Source organism: Lagopus leucura, unplaced genomic scaffold (assembly GCF_019238085.1).
Source record: "Lagopus leucura isolate 7727_CA_CO unplaced genomic scaffold, USGS_WTPT01 Super-Scaffold_100008, whole genome shotgun sequence".
In the NCBI taxonomy this organism is placed as follows: domain Eukaryota; kingdom Metazoa; phylum Chordata; class Aves; order Galliformes; family Phasianidae; genus Lagopus; species Lagopus leucura.
This window is the reverse complement of record NW_024962265.1, coordinates 27,592,047-27,613,732: the sequence shown is the minus strand read 5'-3', so window position 1 is coordinate 27,613,732 and position 21,686 is coordinate 27,592,047. Positions and strand designations below refer to the sequence as shown.

General features: G+C 36.8%; 1 protein-coding gene across 1 annotated transcript in view; it reads right to left on the bottom strand.

Moving 5' to 3' along the window:
- Nucleotides 1-1,713: 1,713 nt before the first annotated feature.
- CNTN1 (contactin 1) overlaps nt 1,714-21,686 on the bottom strand; it is a 164,038-nt gene continuing 144,065 nt past the window's right edge. Inside the window, exons 20-23 of the mRNA XM_042872500.1 lie at nt 19,781-19,967; nt 18,441-18,553; nt 17,162-17,318; nt 1,714-3,666 (exon numbers count right to left, since the gene is read on the bottom strand). Coding sequence (XP_042728434.1) covers nt 3,587-3,666; nt 17,162-17,318; nt 18,441-18,553; nt 19,781-19,967 — 537 coding nt within the window. The 3' untranslated portion in view covers nt 1,714-3,586. The remainder of the gene's footprint in view (nt 3,667-17,161; nt 17,319-18,440; nt 18,554-19,780; nt 19,968-21,686) is intronic.

Here is a 21,686-nt window from a genome sequence, read left to right as displayed (position 1 = left end):
TTTCTGTAGCTAGAGGCCCCAAAGTCTGGAAACAAAGAAGTCTCACAAATAAAAACAAATTCATCTGGAAATTATGTTGACTGGAAATAATGAAACATTTTCTCTTATGGATGTATATTCTCTCCCCAGATCCTCCCCATGTTGCTGCAGTGATCTGTTTCCCTCTGTTACATTTAGCTCCTACAATGCCATGTGTTCTGACTTCGTCCCAGCATACGCTCACTCTGTGCTCTGCAGGCCCTGGGCAAGGCAGGAGCAAGGCAAGCTGAGGTGTTTGCTGGCTGGGTGTGCAGAACAGGAAACACACTGACCTTGCTGCTGCCTGCTTGGTTGCAAATTTCTAATTTAAGTCTTCACTTTCTAATCAGGCTATATATTTCTGTAGTATGAAGCTGTTTAATTCACCTGCCACTTTCCAATAGATTCAGAATTATTAGCAGGTAGTCAGAGAATCAAAAACTTAATTCTCTTAGAGACCAAGATAAAATACAAAACATACCAAATCAAACCACTCATAATATCCCCTTCCCCAGTCTGATCTCTGTTGCAGTTGACAAGACAATCTTCAGGTGCAGGGCATGAAGGACTTTTCCAACCAAAATGATTCCATGATTCTATGAAATGTATTCTGTCAACAGCTCTTCTGTTTTGGGATGTCTGAAGATAAATGAAACCAAGTTCTGAAATATAATCGTGAGCTTCACCGACAGATAAACTTCTTTCATGCTACATTTGGTGCAGCTTAGGGTCTGAAAGTGATCCCTAATAGGCCAGCAGCCTCTCAGATTTTTGATGTAAGTCAGCCCTTGAAATTGTGATCATACAACGTATGAATCGGTACAGAGCTCAACACTTGGTTAACTTTTCCTCCCAAAAGCTCTGAAAAGCTCTCAGTCACGAAAATCTTTCAATCTATGTCACCTATAATCAAAGTGAAACAGCCACCCTTACCCCACAGAAGCTCTTTCAGTTCTGCTAAACTCATAAGAACGCAGGGAGGGATACACAGGCTTTCATTCTAACCACATTCTTACTGCTACAGAGAACCGCATCATTATTGTGAAAGCAGAAAGCTCTAATTCAAAAGACAGTTATTATATCTTGAGTAACATTAATACATTTATTTAACTTTAATTTACTTTTCATTCATAAAAAGGACAAAGCACGGTCCTGCTCTATTCATTTGAAAAAGGAAAAAGAAGATAAAAAGTAACTAAAAAAACAGTTCAATATTCATCTGTATCAAATAATAGTAATATCAAGTTTCCTGAAATATAAAGAAACAACAAATATGTCTATCTATATAAACTTTAATTAAGAACCTTGCGTTTTAAAGCAGATGATACATTAGTTAGTTTTTCTTTACAGCAATTTGAAACTTCAGGTCCCAGTCGAATTTATACAATTATGTGAAACAATGAAAAACTCTGAACTATCTGATGAGTACGTGAGACCTACCTCATCTGTGCTGCTGATTTAAAAAAGGAAGTGGCTTTCCCTCCCAGGTCATATTCATGCAAAAACTAACCAGTTTTGCTTTTTACACCATGTATTAGAAAAGTAAAAGGCAATCATGCATTTGGCAAAAGTTTTAGTTGTGGCTGTAGATTATATAAAAATGAGTCATACTGCAAAAGAACAAAACCAAATGAAATACAATAAAACACATTTCTTTTTGTACAGAAGGCTTACAGCATATTAGCTTCTCATGTATGAAGACAGATCGTTTCTCTTTCAAATAATTATACAATTTACGAAACAGAGTAGTGCTTGACACTTTGACATTCCTCTATAGGGAAGTTATCACTTTCACCTATTTAAAAAATTTTCATATTGTAACAAATAGTTAAAATTAAACTAAAACAGTATTATTGGTACTCCTTGATGAAGATTCTACACTTCTACATGTAAATATATAGTACAAAATTATACAAATTAAAGAAGGGGGTGAAAATCATTGATAGGCCTATTCTTGCTTCATGTAAATATTGTTATGGACCTCTACAGTATCAGTTCTAAAAAGATAAAATCTATTTCTAAGTAGCTAGCAAGGTTGTGCTAATAAAATATGATTCAAAGCTTATAATTCTTGAAGCATCAGACATTGCACTATTACTTGAGCCATCTGATTCAGTATCGCTGTGTTTCTTCAACATTCACACTCAAACTAATTCCCAGCATTCCATGGAAAACATAAAGAACGTGTATTTCTTTAAAAACTTAAAAAAATAAAACAAACTCCAAAAAAACACTGAAACACTTTAGACACAGTCAGAACAAAAACATTCTCTATCTCTAATAGAATTCCCATTTTGCAAAGGTCATAGCAAACATTTAGTTTCAACTGACATTTGGGAGCTGACTTTCATGTATTAACGCACAGTTGGACCATTCAGTTCTCTGTCAAACAGGGAAACAGTCCCAGAACTTTAAAACTCTTATTTACAACACTATGAATATTAGAATAATATCAAATTCTTGAAAAAGCATATAGTTCTCCCAAATGTACGCTTCACCACAGGAAGGTAACACCTGGCATCTGCAGCATAGAAATGTAAATATAATAATTTTTTAACTGTGCTACTCTGTTTGTGTCATTTACTGTATATCTATTTCTTTTTTTATATTTTAAATCTTTTTACTTTAAAAAATAACATAAGCATCCTACCATTTCATGGTCCATTTAGGTGATCTTAATACTATAGCTTCAGTCTTCTATGTGTTATATTGCTACCTTAATAATAATAGTAATACTAAATCAAAAGTGATATATTGTGCTGCTTCCCTGAACGCTGACATTTCACTCCTAAAGTCGTCAACAATGACTGTAACAGAATTTTCAACAGAACTGTTTTAAGAAAAAAAATACAGTAAATCTAGTGTCAGTGAAGTACAGGTAAACTCCTTTAAGCTGAGCATACTATGAATGTCTCAGGTATTCTGAACATATTTAAAAGAAAATTTTTCTTGCCGTTGACATTTACTTCAAGTCCTTCAAATTGTATCCAATAGCCTCAAGAAATATAGCTGTGAAAATGAACAAAATGTTTTTGCTTTGACTGTCTCTCAAAAAACCAGTAATCCCAATGAATGATGATGGGGCCATTCAAAAATATGCAGTACACAAAACATATAGGATAGTACAGACAGACGTAGTACTCTTACATTTATCACATACAATCAACATTTCAATCTCTATTATATTTCACAATTTGTTATTCAAGTTAAAGCACCTACGTATGGTGATTTTACTTTCACTGTACAGCCTATGTTATTGGATTTTAACACTGTAACTTGCCCCATTGGACCGAATCATGCAACTGTCACAGATCAGCATAAGTGTTTTTATAAGGCATATTGGAACAAGTTAAAAATATTTCTTATCCTTTCAAAAGTTGATTTACTTAATGAAGGAGTTCCTGGATGCCTCAGTCCTTTTAAAGTCCATAGGAAATCGGTAGGGTAATTTATTTTAAAGTGTAATTTATTTGGCTTAGGATGGTGCCACAGGAATCAAGAGTTGCAGTCCTCCTCTTCAAAGGGAGTCCCTCGTGTTCGGGTGAGGACAAGGTAAATCCAGCTACATTCAGAATCCCGAGTAGGCAAGGACAGCGAGGGCCGGCAGCACCAGGCCCAGAAGCAGAGTCGGCACTCCAGCAGTGGCACCTGCACAGTGAACAGAGAACAACATGGTGTTGATTTTTCTTTAGCATTACTCAGAGTAGGGAAACAAAGCTGGATGTCAGCAAGAATGCAGGGTAAGAAGACTGGAAAACCAGCTGGCATATCTCAACACAGCTCCTACCTGTATGGATAATCTGAAACGGACAAAGAGACTTTCTACAGCACAGCAGAGGACTTGGTCTTTTGTTCTGCAAGAGTTGTTTATGCAGCGTGTTTATACAAGCAGCAAGGCCATTCAGAACACATCAGTGTATTTTGATTTGGATGGTCCAACAAGCCAGGAGGTTATAGCAGGAGGCAAAAGGTCAAAATAAATATTTAAGCATGTGAAAACAAAATTAATGGAGTCTTTGAAATGTGATGAAGCAAAGAGACACCTTTGGAAAAGTTAATGTTATTATGATCAGCAATAATCTGAGAGATGTCGAAGAGCCTGGTCCATTTGTTTACCTGCTTGATTACAAAGTCCAGATGGCTGGCTTCTAGCAGTGTGGCATTTACACATCTGTGTCTGTGCAAGTCACAAGGATCTTTCTAGAAAGGACAGATCTGCAGGCTTTATGTGTCAGTCTAAGAAGTTTCTGTATCTTTTGTTCTCGAATATTCTGTTAATAAAGGGCTTTACTAATTAAAAGTCATCAAAATATGATAGTGAGTGTAAAAAAAACCATGATGATTTAAAGTGAGAATTTGACCAAATAAATTCTGGTAGGTTACCTTCAAGCATTTATTTCTTCCAGTATTTCCTACCCACAATCATAATGAGAAAGTAAGGAAACTAGACAGAAATGAAACTGACTGATAACAAAAAACCTTTTTCACGAAGTCAGCAGCCTGAGTACAAATCAGACAACTGCAGAGCTCACCAGTTCATTAGTTAATTGTGGATATACAAAAGCTGTATTCTTCAATTGTTTGTGGTTCCCACATACACAATTGCAGGAATGTTTATTTGTTTGTTTGTTTATTTGGATGGTGTTTTCATGATATGTCTCAACACAGTATGGGTTTGACTTCTTTTTCATCAGTGACTATGATGCACCAAAAATGTACTATTCGCAATTCCAGGACACAAGCTTTGCTCCATGAAGAAGTCTTCTAAGAATCATCACGTGCAATCTTAATCTTTGTACTAGGCAGGGTTTTTCCTCTTTTCAGTCATTTAATGGAGCCTTCAGCTGTAGTTCTCCATGTTCAGAGCACTATCTTCTTTTCTCCTTCAACTTCAAACAGCCCTCCATCCAAATTCAGGCAGTTCTTTGGAAAGCCGGTTGAGAGCATATCTCGAGCTAGAGTGCTTCTTCTTCTTTCCTTCAACTAGCTTACTGCAGTATTTCCAACTCATTCCTGAATGTTGTCATAGTGGGAAGAATTATGTTCCACCATATATATATATAATACATGTGTATCACTGGAGCAAGTTGGGTCTAAAAACACCTTTAGCCAAAATCAAATGTGTGTCCTCTCCATCCCAGGAATGGAAGGAAGATGTTCCTATAGCTTGTCATACAGCAACTCATTTAACAGAAACAGGACCACGAGCCACTCACAAACAGAAGGCTTGGCTTGTTTACAAGAGGCCTTAAGCAGTGAATTTTGAGTGCTATTAGAAAGGCAGATCTAAAAGGCAGTGTCTCCTGACTCATGGGGGAAGTTCTACACAGATCCCATCAGAGATTTGTCAGAAAACTGCCTCTGAGATGGAGCCAACTATTTCCCTTCCTGCTTCTGTCACAGGAGGAGGAAGCAAGCATTTTCACATCATCCTGGTTTCTCTGCTGTCCATCCAGGGACAAAGTCCACAGCATCTGCCACAAAATCAGAATTTCAGGTCTTTCCCCATAGAACTTCTTTTCAACTTCAGCCATGTTCCTCTTACTCTGCTCCCTCTTTGTAAGTCTCTCACCCCATTCCTCTCGGCTCCGCTCCTCTCTCAAATGAAGGTGTTTGTGCTGCTCCACTCTCTTCTCTGTCCCCCATATTAAACTCCATCTATTGCTTTCTCTTACTTCTGACCCCCTCAAAACTCTTCTCTGCTCTGACTTCTCCCCTTTCCCTTAGCACTGTGGGGTTCCTTTCTGAAGTTCTTCTGTACTTCTTTCTCACATCCAAGCACTTAGAGAACCAAGATGAGAGACCTACCAATCCTTCTTCATTTCTTCAATTCAGCTGTAAAAAGTACAGCACAGTAAAAGATAAAATTAAGGAAAATATTGAAAGGTTGCTTTGAAGTCCCCATAAATGGAGGAAATTTACACTTAAGATGTATACAAATGTATGTTCAGATATATTCTCATACATAACAAGTATATATTCTGACAACTGTGAAAAGTATGGGAGCATATTTATCTATACTTCTTAGTGATTTGTGAGGCACATTATTCATTGTGTAGTCTTTATCCTCAAATATCAAAGTAGTAGCTTTTAATGAATGAGTTAATGGCCTTAGAAAACAAATTCTATATTATATGCTTAAGAATATCCACAAAAACATATTCTGCCTTTGTCAGAGTAGGAAAATGCAGTTGCAAAGACACAACTAAAGACATATTTTGAATGCTGCTGATTAAAGAAAACACGAGGAAAAAATGATGAGAAAATAAAAGGAAATTTCTATCTGCATGAAACTATTCTACCAAGAGAAAGCAATAATAAATCTTGTCCCATTACAGCCATTCCTTACAATGCATCAGACTAGCGGAACATTGTGAGGATAAATCCACGTTAAATTCATCTCCTGTTTTCATATATTTTTTTGTGTTATACTACCGACCCATGTGCCAGGAACATATTTTACTTGAATTACCATTTACCACTGCATGATGGCCTGTATTCTCCAGAAGCTCATGAACAGAAATCAGTGCACATTGTGCCCGAGTAACAATCACAGTTAATTCTGTGCAATAGAGTACTGCAGTTGTGATCTGCCAGTTTTAACAACCTCTCAAAAACTAGAGAAATGCCAGATAAAGACTTACAGAATGTGAAGAGATAAACATGTGGATTTAAATGAAAACAGAAGGGTTATTAAACTCCTCTTGAAGTCTAGCCAGGCACGAACAATTTAGCAATATAAAGCTTCATTCTCTCCTCAGTGCTACAACATTTATTCTGTTCTCCCAGTCAGCATTTTATGTATCCAGCATGCATGCCATTGCAAGATACAGTCATGAAAGTAGAGGCCAAAACGAAATCACTGTCACATCACCTAATTACCACTCCAACCCATTATCTGTGGACATCAGATCAAGATTCCTCATTTCCTTCAAATAAACACACCATAAATTCTTTTTTTTCCCAACAGCCCCAAACAAAAGAAGCCACGAAATCTTGTTTCTTGCTATATTCACATGAAAGCCTTACTACTGTCTGCTGTAGAGTTCCTATGGTTGCTATTTTTAAGCCAATGACTAAACTATCCACAGAAACGTATGCCTTATTGAATACAATTTGCATTTGATGCATGAAATTATCATAACTTTTTCCTTCCTTCTTTTCTCAGCAGCCTTCTGGAATAGCTATCTCACGAACAGCTGCTTACCTGAGTAAATGAAGGGCACAATTGCTGGACAGGTTTGCGTTCAGCAAGAACTTTACCTACTACAGGAACTCCTGGTAAAGTCCTATTAATCCACAGCTTTCTATTTGTACTTTATATTCTTCGTTGCCAATTCAATCATGAGTCGAGAGTAAATTTTTTTATATTTCTGAATGGAGATTCCAAATCTTCTGGCATCTTGAACACTGTGCAACATGCTTTCCAATTATACTCAAAAGTAATGAAATTAATTTAAGGTCCAAATGAAAGAAGTTGAAACAATTCATACTTCTGTGTATTTCCCAAAACTGTGCAATGACTTGTTATTAAAAACATGTCATAATTTTCTTTAAGCGTTACCTATCTTTAAGACAAGACATTTCTGGACCTTTTCCCAACATTAGTATCCTTTCCATATTGATTATAAAAAAAAATGTAGAAGACAATTTAGAAATCTTACTTTCATCAGGTCTGCGAAACAGGAAATTAGTTCCTGATCATCTGTGAAACTGTCATATGTAAATAACTTCTCTTTCTCAGTGAGAAGGCATTTGCTCTGCCAACATACACAAATGTCAAGCTGTTCCTTGGCTGATCATGAACTGATCCTGTTGTAGCAAAACTCCTTCTCTGCTTTTGTTATCAAGAAATATTGTTGAAGAATTAATCTGTATTAAATTACATCAGTTTTCTTAGTTCCTGGGAACTGAACATTGCGGGGAATATCTACATGAATGTTCTAGTTTGAGGAGTGTGATCTGAAGTATCTCAGCTGACCCACTTACTGGGCTTTATTTTGCACTGTGGAGCTGACTTAGACACCCTGTGCAGGAACAGAAGAGACAGCATGCAAAGCAAAACCTGGCCTCAGCATACATTGTGGAGCTGGATCCTCAATGTCAACTGTTTTTTTTTCTACTCATCCACCCTCTACTGTGCTGTACAAACCACTCAGGTAGACGCAGACTGACCATCTGAATGATACAGTAGATGCAACACATTTTCCTGACAAAACCTGTCATAAATTTATTACAAGTGAGTATGGAAAACAGAATATTTCCTTATCAGAATTGAGATTTTATATGAATAATAATCAATTTAAGTTTATAGCAGAACAAAGTTTTACTTTTGTTATTTAATAAATGTATGTGCCTTTGCACCTATTTTCAAAAAATTGATTTTTTTTTTCTTGACAAAACTCCTATCTACTTTCCTGTAAACAATATGCTCCTTTTGGTCCAGTGCCCTCGAAGCAATGTCCATCAGGGCTACCTGTTTCTATATTTCTCCTTTTTACTTTATGAAAGGTAAATGCAAAGCCTTCTCAAATTTTCTATCTCCTTGTTTGCAACTAAGCATGTTCACTTCTGTGGGAAATAACTGAGCCAACTGGAAGAATTATTTTTGGAAAAAGTATTTTTGCCTCCTCAGATTCTCTGAATACTGTTCCTTAGTTTCTTTAGCATCCCCTAGGCTCCATCAATATCTGTTTTGAGTGCATATTTACCCAGGCAGAACAGAAAAGTGGGAAGGGAGGAAATAAATTTTTTTTTAGGTTAAACTACACAGCATAAAATAAGAGAGTTGATTTGTCATTCTGTGAACTGGTTTCTGAAAAGAAATATTACTTGTCTCAGCTGGAAATAGCATCTTCAAGAAGGGCTACTGCTACTAAGAACAAATGGGAAATATTGGCAGACATGGTTTCAATTTTGCTATTCCTATTCATGGTAAATGGAAAATAATTGAACTAATTAAGATATGTTTATCTTGCATCGGTGACAACATTGCTCAGTCATAGTTCCAAATTTCCATTGTCTGGGATTACTTCTGTATAGGTATGAGGAAATTTTTTTTTTTCTTGTCTATGCCATAAACATTTCAAGAAAGGCTCCATAGAGTAATTCTGTGAAGTACAGTTTTGCAGCACAGTAGACATGTGATGGCAATAATGCTGTCTGTGCATTTCCCTGTGCTTAGTGCTGTGCTAATGTTTACTGCATTGCTTTAGAACACTTTTAAACCTATTACAAGAACAAAAGAGACAGCATTAAAAACATGTTCAAAGGACTACTGATGGTCTGAGTGGTTTATTCACCCACTATTAGTTTGTCTTCTCCTACTTAAGAATCCGTAACAGAGCCAAACAAGCTTTTTGTTTTGTTCTGGCAACAGCACCTGGCTTGCTGGAAGCTGCATGGGCTACCTTTCTATTGACTCTGGCCCCGCTGAAGACCTGCACTGCCAAAATGACAAGATGCCTTAGACTCTGAGGAAAATGAGATAATATTCAGTTGGCAGACTATTATTAAATGTCAATAAATGTGAATTATTTCTCAGAATCTTCTTCCCCTTTACAGATTACAGACTATCTTGCATGGATAGTTAATTAGAAGACCACACACAGTATTTTTAAAATGTACTTTTAAAGTGATATACTCAACAAATAAGAGCAAGAGCAATCCGTGGAGGTCTGTCTGTGACCCAGATTTGTACTTTTTACCATTTTGTGAGATTCAGGCAAAGGCTTGTTATACCTTTCAGCATCTGCTCTCTCTTCACTTGTGAGCAATCACACCTGACAAACTGGCTTACAAGAAGCTCAAGCACTACTGCCAGACCAAGCAAGGCTGAATCATGTTTTCTGTTAAGAAGAGGTGCTGGAAATTGCCCGCTGAAGCAGCAGGAGGAGCTTGAAGCAAGTTTTAGTAGGTCATCCATGTAGAAAATCTCATCTGTGATTACAGAGATTGCCCGGTATGGCAAAACACTTGGCTGTGAATGTTCCGCACTGATATATTTTTCATGGCCTCAGAAATTATGGTTGATAACTTCTCAGAGGAAGTCAACTGTTTTCTCTGGCAGTCTCATTGACAAGGCCTAATATTTCAGGAAAAAAAAAAAAAAAAAAAGGGAGGCTAGAAAAGAAAGTTTAATCATAACCTAGAGAAGAATTTACAGCCACTTTTCTGGTTCTTCTGACTGGGCACTGGCTTGTCACACAGTACTACATGGGATGCCCTAGACTTCATGTCTTCTGATATCTGTCTTAAGAGACTCACTGTAGTTCTACATTGCCTTTTTCTGATCCAGTTTTTGGAATGCACACTGGAAGAACATTACATACCATGAGAAAAATAAAATGTACAGTCACAGCTATTTCTTCTCAGTGTGCATCATTTAAAGACCAAAAAGCACAGATTTGAAAAGGAAAAAAAAGGACATATATGTTAAGACTAATGTTTCTTTGATTCAAACTTCTGTGATGAATCCAGTCTCTAAAATCAAAGAACCAGAAGTTCACAGGTCAAGCAAATTTTCATGCTGATTGAGAAAAAAAATTGTGACTGGCCTTCTTTCAGAATTTCTCAAATGATAAAGTTCTTACTTCAGTGACGCTATAGAAAAAAGCCACAAGCACCAAATTTGATACTCTGAACAACTCATTTGAACAGATATGAAAGATTCATTTGAATCAGCATTAATATTCCTCCTTCCCTTCCCCACTGGCTGAATATAACTGTTGTACAGGAACAGAAGACAAACAAGTACCTTGGTATCACTCTCACAAACCTTATTTCTAGGACAAATCTATCTTCACCTCTCCATCTATTGTTTCTACAAAAAGGCTTTAGAATATGGTGAAAGTAAAATATATGGCACTAACATTTAAAAGCAAGAACATTCTGACATTTTAATCCTTGAAGTATCCTGAAAATGGCACGGAGCATTTTAGTATGTAATAAGATGTACTATTAATAGATCTACAGACGGAAGGCAAACATACACCTGTATTTCCCATATGGTCACTGTCACTTAAAAGATAATTCTAACTTAGCAATTAAGTGCTTTTATCTGTGCTTTATACCTGCAGTAACTAAAGTAATCAGAAAATCACCAATGGCTTTTGTCAGAGAGTCACTGGTTTTTGTTCAGTTATAAGTGAGAGAGGTTTCATGCAAAAGTGTGATACAGCAGATGTCTAATCTAGGAGTTCTGAATCACTCTCCTCACTAAATGAGAAGAAAAGTAGTTTGGTTAGGTTAGGTGCATACAACTGAGAGTTATGAGCATGCCACCACTTCATGGCACCCCTGAGATAATTTGTTAACCACTGAACTTAAAAATAATTTGAATAATGAACTTCTATTGCTACTACTAAAAATTAAAACGTGCAAGAATTGTCACAGCTAGAAACTATTCCCTTCTTCATTCCTTCATCCCTGTGATCACCTTTGAAATCCTGTCTAGATTATTAAGGGGAAAAAATAATGAGATGAGTCCTTCAAATATTACTTTAAACCACTCTAAAGATCACTTGCCTTCCTTTGATTTCTCAAAGCAATTAAAAATGCTGCATATAGTTCAGTAGTTAAATGTCCTACCAAGAGGTGAAATTAGAATATGCATTTGTGTTAAATTAAATCATTATGCATCAAAGGAATTACTATATTAATCCAAAATATGCTTCTTAGCATTCAGTCTATGGGCTACGTGATTTTTTCTGCAGTGTTCTATTTATTGTGTTTCTACATTTAAAGAAGTGAGAGTTAAAATACATAATGAAAATTCAGATTTCTTCCATCTTCCTCTAATGTTGAAGTGAATATACTATCAAGCATTTTGCTTCATTGTTGAATTGATGGTCCTATTGAAACAGTGTCTATCAAAAACGTGCCAACTTTTTCAAAAAGGTATTTTTAACTGAATAGTGAGCCACAATTTATTTTTCTTTGTCTACTTAAACATCTTAGAAGTCAGTCATTGATTGGTGGATAACATCCAAGCTACTGAGAACAGTAAGGAGAGTATATGAGGATTTGAAAAGAATAATCCTTTGTCTATCAACTAAATATTATTCAAGCATTTTTGTAGTACACTTTCCTAAAGCTGGAAGCACAGGGTCAGATTTAATGAGTGATACCCAAGCCTCCGCCTCATTCAGGACACTGACTCCAACAGTGGTCTGTAACAGATGAAATGGAAAGAAAAACAAATTCATTGCCTGCAGAGTACAGTTTTGGTCTCATATTCTTCCCCACATCTGTCATTCAGTAGTTCTTGAGTCAAGGTCTGGATATAGGGCATTAATTTAAACAAAGGAGTGACAGACCAGGTCTGTATTTATAACTCTGTCCTGTTCAGTCTCCTGGCACTGGAAGTTCCACAGTTTAATTCTGTGCCATGTAAAAGAGTATTATTTGGATAGCTTTCAACTTGCTGCCTGCTTTTACTGAGTACCTCCATCCACATACTATGAAGAAAAGTGAATGTTTTTCGAGTTTAGTTTTTCCCTACTGTGAATGATTACTTTACTAACTACCCTTAGTCTAGCTGAAGATCCTTGCTTCACTTGCAGATTTCACCCCTTCCTTGACTTTCTTGATAGTTTTTCAGTATTTTTATTGAGTATCTTTTTCTTATCTTTAGAACTTTATCATCAGAAATCCAACTACAGTGACAGAGACTGTCATGTAACATACAGCCAGTCAGGGGCCTCTTTTCATAAGCATGCCTTATGATTTTTACCTGCTTTCTCCTGTTATTTTTCCTATAACTGCAACCAACTTTGCAACAGACAGACATTTTCAAATTATGATCAAGAGAGCTTGACTATAATACATAAAAACTGAATGACCACCTGATTTGTTTGACACTAATGTGTGCAGCATACATTAATATCCCCTTTAAATCATAATTTAAAAAAAAAAAAAAAGATAAAATAATTAAAATGTTTGTGAGTTCCTATAGGTAAAAGTTTTCCATTTTGCTTTGAAAAAACTACTTACTTCAAAGTAAATATTTCTTCAGGATCATAAAACATGGCCTTGGCAAATAGAACTCATAAATACACACATGCACATATATATTTATATGTAAGCAGTGAAAGCAAAGCTATAATTTAGTTTAATTTTGTTTTCTTGCTGTAAGAATATGCAGTATGTAAGTTATTCTTTGTCTATGTCACTACTTAAAATGGAATATTAACCTTGTTTTAAATTTGAAGGTTATAAACAAAGGTGTTATCTTCGTTTTTTTTTCACAGTATTTTCTTAAATATGAAGTTACCCTCCTTCCTCATGGATGCAATGTTAAGACTTGAGAGCTTGCTTCTATTTTTCTTTTCTCTGGCATAAATAATCTGCACTGAGGCCAATGCAGTTACATAAGTGAAGTGAGAGAAGTACTGAGTATCCCATGGTTTTAGTTCTGACTTATTGCAAGATTGCTTTGATTACATTAAGACTAGTATTATGACAAAGCATTGCAATCCATAAAGCAAAAAAGAGACAAAAAATCACAATTTTCAGCCTTTAATGTATTTCAGAGAAAACAGATAAGCCTACGTTAGCCATTGGAATGGCTTTCTTTGGCCATACAAGTAGTGCCAATCATCAAATAGTTGTGGTACCTCAAGAATTATTTTTCAATTGCGTGGCTCATGTATTTATTATTGTGGGCTTGAAAAGTATCTGCAACCTCTAACTGTATGACAGGCACTGCTCAGTAAAATACAGTGGTTCACAACTAGTCCACAGATTGTAGCAATACGCCAAAACGCAGCTCAGCATATATGCGGTGAATGATTTTATGAAAAGAACTCACATTTCAAGATGCTCACAGAGCAGAAACGTGTGTGTGATGGCTACTTGCTAAATTTCCTTTACATCGTGCTCAGCTAAAATAGTGCCTCCTTAGGAAGGTGACTGGATATAAGTGGGCAAAGGTGCTTTAGGATGTTTTGCCTCCTTTGTCAGCCTATGCCTAGCTTTTTAGTAAGAAAGAGAAAAACAAGGTTTGTGCCTTAAATAAGAAGCTAGAAATAACACGCAGTTCTAGTTTCTTTTATATTTGACTTTCAAATATAACTTCTGCTTGTTAAAACGTACTGTAGATTTCATACATAAGATCTCAGGACTATCTAGGGCTCCTGAGCTAGATGTTCTTGTACACAATTCAGAAAGAGCTTAGAACTGCACATCTACAACACACTGACTATGCTGTAGCCTCCTAGCACAGCAATTTCAGCCACACAAATCAAGGAAATGGTTTTGGTTTGCAAAAAAGTGCAATTCAGATGCCTGAAATACTGGGCAAATGGTGCTTCTAAGGTCCTGCCTGGCCTCCAGTTGCTGATCCAGAAGACGTAAGGTCTCCTGTAGAACCTGTCATACCTGCCAGCATTACATGGACGTCTCTGCTAATCTAGGGCACGTCAAATGCCAGAAGCATTGCTTAAGCTGTTGAATGTTTAAATATCTGAATCACACCCTAGATGAAAACTGTTTATAATGGAAATATAGTTACCTAACTTGGTCAAATAAGGTAGATTACTTTGGATTTGATACCCAATGAATAGCAGGAAGACATAAATTTGGAAGAAACACAGGTTTTTTAGACACTCCTCTCTCTTCCGTGCATCCTTTCAGTTTGCTTAGGATGCGTTCCATCCTGGTCAGCATCCAGGCTATATTCAGTCCCTGTGCTTGCTGCTTAATTCTCCCCACTCTTACACAAGAAATTAATGTAGTTTGAAAATTCTGGAATCAGATGCCTAAAGGCAACGGCCTGCTCTAAATTACATAAGATGCTTTATGCTTTGCTTTCTCTGTTGTTTACATCACTCTAAACATATAAGTTCCATTCTGGCCAGCTGACCACCAAAACATTTGTTTCTAGGAAACCTAGCCTCCTTTGCAGGTTTCCAAGAAAAATCATCATCCCAGATAGCATGGGAACTTAAGGTCATTCAAACCAACTGTGCATAATCACAACCTTATATAAAATTATACACTAAGGAAATGCTACACAAATCAGGAAGGGACACTGTATATCCTGGAAAGCTAGGACTCTGGGAAGGATTTAAGGGTGGAGTTGGAAAACAAGCTGAACATCATTTTATAGTCCAGTGCAGTGAAATAAACGACTAATGAAAGCCTTTCATAAATAATGCTGGGAGTAGTAAATGTAGGGAGGCAAGAGCATCTCCTCAGACAGCAGTACATACAGTCGTAGCGTTTATAGTCCTGAGGGAATTCTCAGAAGTCAGAGAAATGAAGAGCTGTCAAAATTCTTTAAGACCTGAAGAAAAGGCTATCACCGGGAAAGTCAAGGCACCGATTCCATTTAGCATCTGATCAGTTACTTGACTGATATGTATAGGTTGATCCAAAAGTAATGCCTCCTATTTATTTCCATGAGATATAAAAAGCACAGTAATGCTATTTGACATTGCAAATTCTCACATACAAAACACTCTTTTTCAACATAGTCATTTCCATTACCCAGGCATTTTCATCAGTGATGAACAAGAGCTGGCATACTGAGCTCCTAAAAATCTGTACCAGCAGAGGTGACCCACCATTGCTATCACCACTGCTGAAATGCACCACTCATTGCTTCATTGTGTTCACAACTACTGGTTGGTCTCCAGAAACATTGAGCAAGTGTTGATGAATGTCAATGAGTGCCATTTTTTCTGCATGGGGGAATTCAGTGACACAACTTTGCTTAATTTTCAGGTCAGTTGCCATTGTGTCAGACTGCCCCTCTGCTGCCATCTGTTGCATCGCAACAACATGTAATGAATATTGGTGGGAAGGTTCAGCCTCTATTGCCATACAACCACCATCTGCCTCTAACTTTGTGGGCCAACATAATAGGAGTCATTACTTTCAGAGCAGACCTTGTATATACCTATCGTAATGGAGGGGAATAAGAGATACAATAAGATTTTTTGGTCTAGACGGAAGCTATAAAAGAAACCAACGGGTGGATCTCAAAACCAGATAAAACTAGGGCAAAAAGTTGTCATCAGCAAAGGTGATTAATGACTGGAACCAACTCCCATGATTCTCCATCTCTAGATTCCATTTTACCAGGACTGGAGTAGATGCTTCATCCAAACGAGACTAGTGATATCCACGAGTTCACATTAGGTGATTTAAATTGTATATATTACTGAAAAGCAGCAAGTCGGAGATCCATTCTTTTCAGAATTGGCAGATTTTCTTAAAGTACACTCACAAGATAGCACAGATGTTGCTTTTTTAAAAGACACAATAATGATTGCATTGATGGTGTGACAACAATATTGTTGTGTTTAAACGATATTATCCCCAAAGTTCATTTTTTAATTAAAGAAAAAAATAAAATAATACAGCACACGTTTAAATTATAATTGTGCAAAAACACTGTCTGAGTCCTTGATATCATTATATTTTCTGCTTTATACAAAGTGTGCTAAGACACTACTTAAACTGCAAAACTGGTAGGCAAGGGATGTACAGATCATGTCTGACCTTGTATTTAGAGTCAATAGTGAACATAAGATGAATCAGCCTGGCCACCCTCTTTATCAATCATCCAAACCACTCTGAAGTTGAACGTTTTGCATCTCTCATTTCTTTTTAATCTGTATGTGGTACAGCTTCTCCTCTACCTTGAGAAGTGGAACTCTTCTAGCAATTGGTTTGTGGACCACTGTGGACCACTCTTTTCTCAGATGTCTTTCTCCTTGTTGTGACAGTTAACAGTGGAACGAGATGCAGAGGTACCAGATACTAGGAACTACAGGATTATTGGAAGTTGACTTCTTGAGCCCTAGGCATGCACATGTATTATGCACGTGTAGTTATGCTTGCAGTAAACTACAGAAAGTGGCAGCATAACTGAAGGCACCTGTAGAAGCAGAGATATCTGGAAGATTGACAGTGCTTCCTGGACTGAGTTGGGCCACTACTGAAGTGTCTTGTGTGCATTATCAGTCTTCAGGAAAACTTAAGATAAACCATAATTATCAGTGCAGTCACTTCTGAAGAGCTAGATACCTCTCCAGTTTTGAGCATGAACGTAGTGGACATCTCTGGATAGTACACAAGAAGAAAGTGCTTACTCCAAGATTTCCAAGGAGTGTTGGAAGGAAGAAGTTCTGCTCACCTGAAATTTTAATTTGAGCTACTTCTCCATCTCCTCCTTCACTGTGTGCTCGGACCTCAACAACATATTCACCATCACTGGGGACTGGGACCTCTATTGTGTGTTTTCCAGTTGAAAACAACTTGCCTTCATGTTGTCCATCTGGTCTATATAGCACCTAGGAAAGCCAGAGCAAACATTTTTATTAAAATACCACATTTCCACAAAAACATATATGTACAATGAGTGAATTAAAAGGTATTGGGTTTATGCGTGTATATATCTCAGAACTTAGCTGCATCTTTTAGTACATCTTTTAGTACCATCTTTTACCTTTTTATCTAGGGTGAATCTAGATAAGACGTTTCTTCATTGCTTTCTCTGTCATATAATTTACACCACCTTTTGAAAAATACTTTCAATTTTCTACATTCAGAATAAGTGTCTGAATGATGGAGGACAGGAATGGAGGGTGTCAAAGAGCACCAAATAAAAATCTCACTTCTCAGTTAGGTTTTTTAACATAAAATTGATTACCATTTTCATAAATTAAACAATTATTAATTTCAATATTAAATTTAAGTGCTGCTAAACTATTGCAAATATGACAGTGTATGTCTTGTGGGACCTTTAGAAAAGATCTCCACTTTCTCTAGAATTATCTCTGGAAAATATTTACACCAATTCCCAGGAATTAATTCAACTCCTCAAGGAAAAATTGTATGTGTGGAAATTAATACTGATTTTCCTACCACCACGCAAGCAGCAAACTTAAACACAAAATTATTTCCGAAGCTTTTTATACACTCTATGGTTAGTATACACACTTGCTCTCAGGCTAGCTGATAGTTTACTTCCCTTTTCCCTGACTGTAAAGAACTTGTGTTCTTTAACTGCAAGAACTTGAGTTCAGTTCTGCAACTGTAGCTCCCATGGAGTTAGGAGAGAAAGCTGGAGCAATGCAGCTGGTAAAGGGAGAAACTATTAAAGAGGTTTTTTTGAAATATTGTTTAGCCTATAGTCTAAATTTAATCATACTGGATAGCAGGTTGCTACAGTCAGAGCAGATCTAAACATTACCATAATATGGGTGACTACCCACACTATTTTCTCATCATATTGACTAAGCCCATCAGCTCTGCCCTGTGTTTACTAGATGTTTGAGATCTCTGAGCCTGACACCTTCATCTTTAGCATGCAATTATGTTTAAGCTCATTTAGGTACTAAAATGCATTCCTGTTTATAAAATGCAGCTCATGTAGAATACGCATAGATAAAAATTATTTTCACAGGTCATACTTTGTATCCTTCAACTGCAGACTCATTTGACATTGCCTTCACATGATCCCAGGTGATGATGTACCTTGAACCAGATCTTACAGAACTGATGATTCTTGGACGTTGGCTTGGAGCTGAAAAGCAACATATGCATTAATGCGCAAAGAACTGAGACTTACTTCACAAACCTTCAGTGAAACTTTCATGGATATGTAGAAACGTAAAAAGGGAAATCATATCTGATCTTCATATAGGTATGCAGTTTTCTTCTTTGAACTAAGTGCTGCAGCTTTGGCCAGGCAATTTTGTATGGCTTGTGCAGTGCCTGCTTTGTGGGTTTGTCCTTCTGTCAGAATGGAAGTGGCCAAAATTACCCTTTACTATGCTGCTGACCATGTGTGTTTGCTGGCATGCAAATATGTTCAGAACCTCCCTGAAATGTGGCTTAAGTCATATTTATTCATTGAAATTTAATATTTAATATTTAACCATTTAAAGGCAATTCTAAAGCATTTAACTCAGTTAATCAGAGCACCCCGCTGCAGAAGCTTTTAATCATATTTCACACTGTGAATGTATAAAATATATTATTATTCAGCACAACCCTGCAGATCCAAGTTGCCCAGTACAGTATTTACTGACAGAAATCCTCAAACTGGTTGTACACATTTTTAGTGCACAGAAGTGTGTTATAAATACACAAGATATACTTCTTAATTGAACACTGCTAAGAATGTTCAGAGAGACCTGGAATATCATGTCCTGCTTTGGGTCCGCCAGTAAAGGAAAGACACCGATAATGTGCAGTGAGCTTAACACAGGGCCACTGACCTTGTAGGGAGCTGGAGTACCTGCCCTTTGATAGGAAGGTGAGAGAGACAGGCTTGTTCATTCTCAAGAAGTTGCTTTCTTTGGAGCAAATTACGAGCAGCCTGTCTGCATTTATCAATAAGATTGAGCCAGGTTCTCTAAAGTGGTGCATGGCAGGAGGGATGAGTGACAAAAGACACACATTTGACTACAAGAGGCACAGACCAGATGCTAGGAAAAAGTTAGGCTGTAGAACAGGGTTCACAGGGAGGGTCTTCATCCCCACAAGACCCAGCCCTGTGCATGCTGGTCTGAGCTTGCAGCTGGCCTTGCTTTGAGAAGGATGTAGGGGCTTCTGAGTCCTTTCCACCCTTAATTAATCTGTAAGTGTAAAACTAGTCGAATTTTTTGTACAGAGAACCAATACTACATAAAGGGAGAATGTCTGATACATAAATGAGGAGCCAAGCTTGAAGAAATTATAGATGTGATACAACATGCAATAATGATGTACAGAACATTATAAATAACCTAATGCTCAATTTACTTACGTGCTTTCCTGGTAATAATGTCAACGGTTCTACTGGGAGGTCCATAGCCTGCACTATTGAAGGCAGACACATCTATGTGGTAGCGTGTATTAGGCTTCAAGTTTTCCAGTTTGGTCGAATACTCTTGATTGCTTACTTGTACCCTCTGTGCAGCTGCTTCTTTATCATGAGCAGCCCAGTAACGAATCTGTAAGCAAATTGAATAATTAAATTTAACATACTTTGTTATAAGGAAAGTTTATAAAATACCATGTATACACTTTGATACTTCATACTCTGGATGTTAAGTGAGCTAAAAGACATTTAACAGCAATTGCATGGAACTCCTTCTCCAGGCGAACTATAGTTGCCTATAAATGTATGTATTATGACAATTTTTCTCAGAGTGAATTACTTTTTTCTCAGATAAGTCATTAAAAGTCTGGGAAATGGATAATGTCTTTGCCAAACGAGGCTATTTTCTTGCTGTTTTGATGCTGAGCATTTTACTCAGAACTTTAATATTGTTCTCCTATACTAGAGGGTAGACTATGCTCTGCTATTGATTTCACAATACAGCGTGTAAACTCTCTAATAAATCTATTCCTTTTGTACTTCTCTCTAGAGAAATGAGAAGAATTCAGTCATCTGGTGTGCGTACATAAACATTTTCTGAAGTTCTCTGGCTAAATTCAATGTGATTTCAGAAAACAATGTGACATTTGTCAATGTAGTTGAGAAAGTGAGAACAATGAATGAAAATGTAAATTACACTGACAGCATATTACACTTCAGGTAAAAATAATATAATTTAAAAATTAAACTAAATCTAAATCCCAAATACTATTGCTCTTGGCTGAAATGTCGTGGATTTAACTACTCCTACAATGTGAGTTGTATCTCTATAGTTGGATTGTTGCAGCTACTCTTGTAAAATTTGAAATAAGACAACTCCCTTGAGAGCTAAGAAAAAGTACTGTCTTCTTTATTCCTACATTTCTCTTCTCACATATTGTTTAAATACTTTAAAAGTCTTTTGAAATACTTAGGAATTTTCCTTTCACTCTCTTGCCTTTCTGGAAGTGGTATCCAGAATGCTGTGCCCCATTGTTACAAGAATCCACATTTTCCCACTTTGCTCTCTTTTTTTATTTCAGAGCATGGACATGAATCTCAATCAATCTATTTTTTTTCCCAATGCTCTGCATTTACCTTGCTAGGGTAGCCTATGGATCCTTAGAGGACAGAGAAGAATATTTAACTCCAACTCTAGAGGCTGTTGAAGGAATTAAGCCAAAACCAACAAAGGGTTCACACAGTGATTGGTGGGAAGAGAATGCATCTGCCATTATGAATTAGCACAGTTGCCTGTGTTCAAAATTAGGGAAAAAAACCCCGCTATCTTACTTTTTCCCTCTTTTAATTCAAATTTTAATATACTGAAATACGTCTGAAGATTTTTGTTAGTATCATGAAACAACATCTTTCATAGCATGGAAGCTTTACATAGGAGTAACAGAAAAGAGACATTCTATTCATAATAACAAAATGTTAATGACTTATTTCAGTGAGAGGATCAATAGCAATGAACAGAGATAGATGCTTTTAATAAAATAAACATCTGTTTCATAGAAGCAGAAGGAATCATATAGTGTCTGTGGTACTGAACATCCCAAAGAGCTGTGGCTTTTAGCAGTATACTGCAAGAACTCATAAATCTCAAATTTTCTGTATGGATGGAGATAGTTTTCTTACTTTATCTCTCCTTTAAGTGTGAGCTGAAGACACTCCACTGTAATGGCAAAATGTATCAGCTCACACTCATCACTGCAATGGTAGTCATTCTGACAGTGTGCATTAGTGTCAAGAAAATCTGACTCCTCCTAGTGTGAAAAACATCATGTCACACGTGAAATACCTCCAGATA